This window comes from Colobus angolensis, unplaced genomic scaffold (assembly GCF_000951035.1).
Source record: "Colobus angolensis palliatus isolate OR3802 unplaced genomic scaffold, Cang.pa_1.0 Scaffold452, whole genome shotgun sequence".
Taxonomy (NCBI): domain Eukaryota; kingdom Metazoa; phylum Chordata; class Mammalia; order Primates; family Cercopithecidae; genus Colobus; species Colobus angolensis.
In genome coordinates, this window is record NW_012117955.1 from 563965 (window position 1) to 571838 (window position 7874).

Below are 7874 nucleotides of genomic sequence, written 5' to 3' on the forward strand. Positions count from 1 at the left end.
AAGTGCTGGGATTACAGGCTTGAGCCACCGCGCCCGGCCTAAGATTTTTCCTTGAACATCACCAAGCTAATTCTAAAATGTATTTGGGGGCCGGGCATGGTGGCTCATCCTGTAAAACCAGCACTTTGGGAGGCCTAGGAGGGTGGATCACCTGAGGTCAAGAGTTGGAGACCAGCCTGGCCAACACGGCAAAACCCTGTCTCTACTAAAAATACAAAAATTAGCTGGGTGTGGTGGTGCATGCCCGTAGTCCCAGCTACTGGGGAGGCTGAAGCAGGGGGATCACTTGAATCCAGGAGACAGAGGTTGCAGTGAGCGTAGATCATCTCTGCAACAGAGTGAGGCTCTCTGTCTCTCCACATAAAAAAGGTATTTGCAAAAAAGGGTCAACAACAGCAAACATACCCTGAAGAACAATCAGAAGGCTATTCATATCAGATAATAGTGCTTCCATAATATAGTGTAGCTTTTTTTTTTCTCCCTGAGACGGAGTCTTGCTCTGTCACCCAGGCTGGTGTGCAGTGGCACAATCCTGGCTCACTGCAACCTCCGCCTCCCAGGTTCAAGTGATTCTCCTGCCTCAGTCTCCCGAGTAGCTGGGACTACAGATGCACATCGCCATGCCCAGCTAATTTTTATATTTTTAGTAGAGACAGGGTTTCACCCTGTTGGCCAGGATGGTCTCGCTCTCTTGAACTAGTGATCCACCCATCTCTGTCTCCCAAAGTGCTGGGACTACAAGAGTGAGCCAACACGGCTGGCCTAGTGTAGCTTTTATAAGCTACAGTAATTAAGATAGGGTTGTTGAAATGACTCAAGTATATAGACCAGAATTACATAGAAATCTAATATATGAGAGCTGGCAGTGCAGTCTAGAGAAGCAGCCTGGGCTGAATTGGTTTTCCTGACTCCAATCTTTCCTTCCAAACCATTCTCCACATTGCCACCAGAATGAGCTTTTTTTTTTTTTTCTTTTTTAAATAGATGGGATCTCACTAGGTTGACCAGGTTGGTCTTGAACTCCTGGCCTCAAGTGATCTTCCCACTTTGGCCTCCCAAAGTGTTGGGATTACAGGCATGAGCCACCACACCTGGTCCAAGACTGAGCTTTTATTTTTGAGACAAGAGTCTAGCTCTGTTGCTCAGGTTGAAGTGCAGTGGAGCAATCTTGGCTCACCGCAACCTCTCCCTCCCAGGTTCAAGCAATTCTCCTGTCTCAGCCTCCTGAGTAGCTGGGATTACAGGCATCCACCACCACGCCCGGCTAATGTTTGTATTTTTAGTAGAGATAGGGTTTCACCATGTTTGCCAGGCTGGTCTTGAACTCCTGACCTCATGATCCACCCACCTCAGCCTCCCAAAGTTCTGGGGTTACAGGCATGAGGCACTGTGCCTGGCCAAGAATGAGCTTTCTAAAACACAAAACTGATAATATTACTTCTCTACCATATATATTCAATGACATCCTACTACATAAGAGATGCATCTATTAGTAGGTATTTTAGTGGTCACATAAATTGGAGGAATACTGGATTAAACCAAGTAAAAGTTTTTTACAGCAATGCTTCTTGAAGATGTTGATATTCTCATAAAGACTGTAAACGTCTACATAAAGGATAGCACATCTGGCTATTCTCCAAATCTGACCAAGGCATTCTTTTTATTTTATTTATTTATTCTTTCTGAGTTGGAGTCTTGCTCTATTGCCCAGGCTGGAGTGCAGTGTTACGATCTCTGCTCACTGCAACCTCTGCCTACTGGGTTCAAGTGATTCTCCTGTCTCAGCCTCCCAAGTAGCTGGGATTACAGGCGTGCACCACCACACCTGGCTAATTTTTGTATTTTTAGTAGAAATGGGGTTTCTCCATGTTGGCCAGGCTGGTCTGGAACTCCTGACCTCACGTGATGCACCTGCCTCGGCCTCCCAAAGTGCTGGGATTACTGGTGTGAGCTACTGTGCCTGGCCTCTTTTTTTAAAATAGTAGCTTGATGAACTAATATTCCTTGGAACATACACTGGGAATCAATTTAGATATTTCATCAACTGACAAGGCATACAAGGCAATGTGAGAGGCAGATTGGGTGTAATGGTTTTAGAACAGAGAAAAACCACGGGGTCCTGGCTTCTTCACACTGTAGCTGGTCACTTCGGTTGTTAGTTAAACTTCGTGATTCAGTTCCCATACTTGTATAATGGAGAAAACAATAGTACCTACCTCATAGAGTTGCTGACAGGATGAAATGAGCCAGCAATAACAAAGCAATTATTATTTTTTCCCTGCTTCTCCCCTTCCCTTAAACTGAAGATCTTGTTAGAATGAATTATTCATGCAAATCCAAGAGTTACTGATGCCTTTACTACTGCTTGCTTCCTATATATATCTACTCCTATTTTTAAAGTCCAGCTCAAAAGAAAACCAATTTGGAGATTTCCTTCATCTAAAACCCCGAAAAGAGATTTAATGCTTTTTTCCATTTTGTGTCCATAGTACTTTCTCCATCAAAACATCATAGCGTTCATTATATTACAAATTAATAGCTTCCTGTTTTTCATATTAGTATGTTAAGTCAGCAGAATAATGTTTAATCCATACATGTTTGAATGACTTGTGAATTTAAACAGCGATTTTAAAAATTAGGCCCAGAGCAGTGGCTCACGCTGTAATCATTATTTCCTCTGAATTCAACTTACCATTTTTTTCTGGTATGTTATTCATGTTTGGTTTATTTTATAAAGACAGGGTCTTGCTCTGTCACCTGATATGAGAGCTGGCAGTGCAGTCTGGAGGGGAAAGGCTCTAGACAGAACAAGCCTCCATTTCATAAAATAAACAAACAGGCCATGCTTGGTGGCTCATGCATGTAATCCCAGCACTTTGAGAGGCCGGGGCAGGCGGATCACCTGAGGTCAGGAGTTCGAGACCAGTTTGGCCATCATGGTGAAACCCTGTCTATACTGAAAATACAAAAATTAGCCTGACGTGGCTAGGTGCGGTGGCTCACACCTGTAATCCCAGTGCTTTGGGAGGCCGATATGGGCGAATCACTTGAGGTCAGGAGTTCGAGACCAGCCTGAACAACGTGGTAAAACCCCGTCTCTACTAAAAATACAAAATTGGCTGGGCATGGTGGTGCATGCCTGTAATCCCAGCTACTCAAGAGGCTGAGGCAGGAGAATCACTTGAACCCAGGAGGCAGATGTTGCAGTGAGCCAAGATCGAACTACTGCACTCCAGCCTGAGAGACAGGGTGAGACTCCGTCTCAAAATAAAATAAAATAAAATAAAAAATAAAAAACAAAACATGAATAAAGAATAAATAACATACAAGAAAAAACAAAATGGATTCAGAGGAAATAATGAAAGACAATAAAAACATTGAGTGCCAAGTGCATGCTCTCTCTCTATACATATATATGTATATATATCTCTATGTATATATATATTTTGAGACGGAGTCTCCCTCTGTTGCCAGGCTGGAGTGCGGTGGCACGATCTCGGCTCACTGCAACCTCCGCCTCCCAGGTTCAAGCGATTCTCCTGCTTCAGCCTTCCGAGTAGCTGGGACTATAGGCGCAGATCACCACAGCCAGCTAATTTTTGTATTTTTAGGAGGGACATGGTTTCAATACATTGGCCAGGATGGTCTCGATCTATTGACCTCGTGATCTGCCCGCCTCGGCCTCTCAAAAGTGCTTGGATTACAGGCATGAGCCACCATGCCCGGCCTATATTTTTTATTTGAACAAATTTTCAATTGTGGTCCCAAATTTTTATGAACCTATTGAAAATAAGGGTAAGTTTATTAAAGAGCAGTACCTATAATGTTTTACAAATAAAATCTAGGCTTCTCTTGAAGATCTTGTAACAAACTAGCTTATCATTGGACTCCTATAGTTGTAATATAAAATACAAATACAACTAAAAGCTAGCCGGCTGGGTGCGGTGGCTCACACCTGTGGGCAGATCACTTGTCAGGAGTTCGAGACCAGCCTGGCCATCATGGTGAAACCTTGGCTCCACTAAAAATACAAAAATTAGCCCAGCATGTGGTGCACACTGTAGTCCTAGCTATTTGAGAGGCTGAGGTAGGAGAATTGCCATCCTGGCTAACACAGTGAAACCCCGTCTCTACTAAAAAAAACAAAAAAACAAAAAAATTAGTCAGGCATAGTGGCGGGCACCTGTAGTCCCAGAAAGAAAGGCGTGAACCTAGGAGGCAGAACTTGCAGTGAGCCGAGATTGCGCCACTGCACTCCAGCCTGGGCAATAGAGCGAGACTCCGTCTCACACACACATACACAAAAGAAATTTATAAAAAAATCAGTCAATGCTACAGGAAGTAATATATTAAGACAGATACTCTCATTAGTGTAAGAATGTAAATGGGTAGGCCAGGCACAGTGGCTCACACTTGTAATTCCAAGCACTTTGGGAGGCCAAGGCAGGTGGATCACTAGAGGTCAGGAGTTTGAGACCAGCCTGGCTGACATGGTGAAACCCCATCTCTACTAAAAGTACAAACATTAAGCCAGGTGTGGTGGCATGCGTCTGTAAACCCAGCTACTCGGCAGGCTGAGGCAGGAGAATCACTTGAACCCGGGAGGTGGAGGTTGCAATGAGCCGAGATCGTGCCACTGCACTCCGGCCTGGGAGACAGAGTGACACTCCATCTCAAAAAAAAAAAAAAAAAAAAAAAGAGTAAATTGGCATATCGTTTTTGGGAATGTGTTTTGCATGCAAAGCCTCAAAACAGCCAATTTTAGAAATTAATACTAATGAAATAATATAAAATACATAAAGATGTTTTCTGCTCTTTGCAATAAACTAGGAAAAAACCTCTGAAGGAACAGACAATAAAGAATGATTAAGATTTATCCCAATGAAGCCATTTAACAGGCTATACATTTAGATCTAATTAATATGGGTAGATGTTTTAAGTTTCATGAGGACACTGCTCTTATCTAGCTTTTCACTTTTGTATCCCTAGGGCATAGAATAAGGCCTAGCACATAAATGTTTAATAAGTATTTGGTAAGTAAATGAAAAAGTAATGTTAAGTAAAAATGATACAAAATTTTATAAAATGTGATTTCTGTGAAGAAGCTGTATAGAAAAAGAATTGGAAAGACACACAACCAAATGGGAAAAGAGGTCATGGGTAATTTTAAAAAACAGCTTTATTGAGGTATAATTTGACATACCATAAAATTCACCCATTGTATGTGTACAATTCAATTACTTCATTTATACAACTGTTCAATAATCACCATATTCCAGCTTGATGGTCAATATTTGCTTTGTCATTTGATCTTTTCTCTATGGTAAACAAAAATCTATTATTTGAAAGGTTCCTTCACTGAAAGCTGGGTGGAGGTGAACTCTAAAATTGCCTACAAAATTACTTTCTATGTAATCATCTATGTCTAATTCTTCAGTTTGACACATGCATGTTACTAGCACAAGTTGCATTTAAAGGCAGCAGGAAGGTCTTTCACTATCATTAGAAGTTAACTTTAAGGATTGAGCAGGCACGATACAGTATAGATTGTTTCGTGTACTACATCGTAAGGTCAATATTCTTGCTCTTTCTACAAATAAAAAAAAAAGTTCCACAGAATAACAAGTACAAGTGGAGTTCCCATTGGAAATGCAGGTATTGAATGCAACCAACCGCAACTGTTCCTCTGCTCCTCAATCCTGCTAGCGTAGTACGCGAGCTTGCGACGTCCCCCAGCCCACCAGGTAAGCCAGCCGCTCCTGCCCCTAACCTGTGAGGGGGTCAGAGGTAAGACCTTCGGTGTATTCACTTAGCTCCCTACGGAAAACTCTTCCAGAAGAAGGCGACTGAGATCGGTTAGCACTTAAATCCCTTTCACAGCCCCGGCTCCCATCGCCCCTCCTATGGCCTCCTACCTGCAGAGAAGCAGAGCAGGTACACCCAGTGCCTTAGGCGGGCCAAGCCTAGCACTGTGGGAGCAAAAAACATGGCTTCATCGTCAGGGTGCGCTATGGCCAGGAGGGTCCGGCTTTCGGCTCCCAGCCGTCCTCCCTGCTCCCGACTCTTCACTCGTTCTGAGGAGTCCCAAACCCAGAGGAAGCCCCACGCCACGACCGCCGCCGCCACACACAGGAGCCACATTGCTTCCATTATGGGTAAGTAGCATTGAGCCTGCGCAGTAGGAAAGGCTACCTCTGACCCGGACTCGGCTGGAAAACGGCACCCGGGGATGTTGGGTTCCGCGGTTAAGTCCCTCTCGCCGACATGCTCCGGAAGCTTGAGGTTTTACCGTTAAGGGTTTTCCTGTGTTTTAACACAGAAGTCTCCATGCCGTCCAGTTTCTACCCTAGTCCTACCACACTGTACAATCGCTTTAAAAGGACGCGTCTTATATATAAGCTACCACTTCTTGTCTTGCAGGAAGAGTGCCTTCCTCTTCTTCAAGTCATTTGCGAACTCATTTCTTAAAACTCGGGCCTTTCTCGTAATTATAGGGTTAGATAGCCCGTTATCCGGATGACAGTTTTCCGAAACAGCCAGTTACACCAACTTTGTTTTTCCTTCTCACTTTTGGATGGCTTTTCTTTTTTTTTGAGAGGCTCTGTCGGCCAGGCTGTAGTGCAGTGGAGCGATCTCGGCTCACTGCAACCTCTGTCTCCCGGGTTCAAGCGACTGTTCTGCCTCAGCCTCCGGAGTAGCTGTCACTATAGGCGCGCGCCACCACGCCCGGCTAATTTTTGTATTTTTAGTAGAGACGATGTGTCACCATATTAACTAGGCTGGTCTCGAACTCCTGACCTCGTAATCCGCTCGCCTAGGCCTCCCAAAGTGCTGGGATTATAGGCGTGAGCCACCGCGCCCGGCCCCTTCTTTCTTTTTTTTGAGTCAGTCTCTGCTCGCCCAGGCTGTAGTGCAGTGGCGCGATCTAGGCTCGCTGCAACCTCAGCCTCCCGCGTTCAAGCAATTCTTCCACTTCGGCCTCCCCAGTAGCTGGGATTACAGGCACGCGCCACCACGCCCGGTTAATTTTTGTATTTTTAGTAGTGACGGAGTGTCTCCACGTTGGTCAGGCTGGTCTCGAACTCCTGACCTTAAGTGATGGGCCGGCCTCGGCCTCCCAAAGTGCTGGGATTTACAAGCGTGACCCACTGCGTCCTGTCGGGCCTGGCTTTTCTAAAGGAAAGTATGCGTGCGGTTACGAGGAAGCGTCATTTTCCCGGCAGGGTAAGGCTGAGAGTGCACTTAACAGTCGCGAGGGCCACAGGCTCCTCTTGCAAGTAACTTAAGGTTAAGGAGCAACATCGTGGACAAATCTGCCTTGCCCAGTATTTCAGGGAGGGCTTGCTGCGAATTCCAGCCAGAGCCCTAGAAAGTATCTTGGGCAGGTCGAAATGCACCCCTCCGGCTCCCAGCCACGAGGGGGACCCGGCTTCCCTCTCCGCAGCTCCGGACAGAGGAGGCCGCCGCCGCCCCGCCGCCGAGGGGTTGCAGGGTCCCTTGCATGGCCTGGCGTTTTTCCTTTTCCCACGCCTGGGGAAGGCCTCGGGCACGCATAACAGACTGGCTCGCGGGGAGCGCACAAGCCCAGGGCGCGATGGCAGCCGCGCTGGATCCGGCTGGGCGCTGCCCGGCCCCGTCTCCGTCCGAGAAGACCGCCGCTGCCAGGCCTAGAGGAGACGTAAGGAGACCGGGCGCGGCGCGACCCAGGAAGCTCCGCCGAGGTAGGAGAGGCGCCCGGCCAGCGGAGGGAGTCGGTCTCCCAACTCTCCGGAAGGAGGAGGAGCCGGCGCCGGAGCCGCCTTAGCCGCGGCTCCCGGGCTGGGGGGAGGGAGAGGGGTTGAGTCAAGATGGCGGCCAAGGTGGCGAAGCAGCAG

General features: G+C 46.5%; 1 protein-coding gene across 1 annotated transcript in view; it reads right to left on the bottom strand.

Moving 5' to 3' along the window:
* Window positions 1–7719, bottom strand: part of PIGL (phosphatidylinositol glycan anchor biosynthesis, class L) — a 137647-nt gene extending 129928 nt beyond the window's left edge. The window contains exon 1 of the mRNA XM_011957972.1: window positions 5916–7719. Coding sequence (XP_011813362.1) covers window positions 5916–6150 — 235 coding nt within the window. The 5' untranslated portion in view covers window positions 6151–7719. The remainder of the gene's footprint in view (window positions 1–5915) is intronic.
* Window positions 7720–7874: the final 155 nt, after the last annotated feature.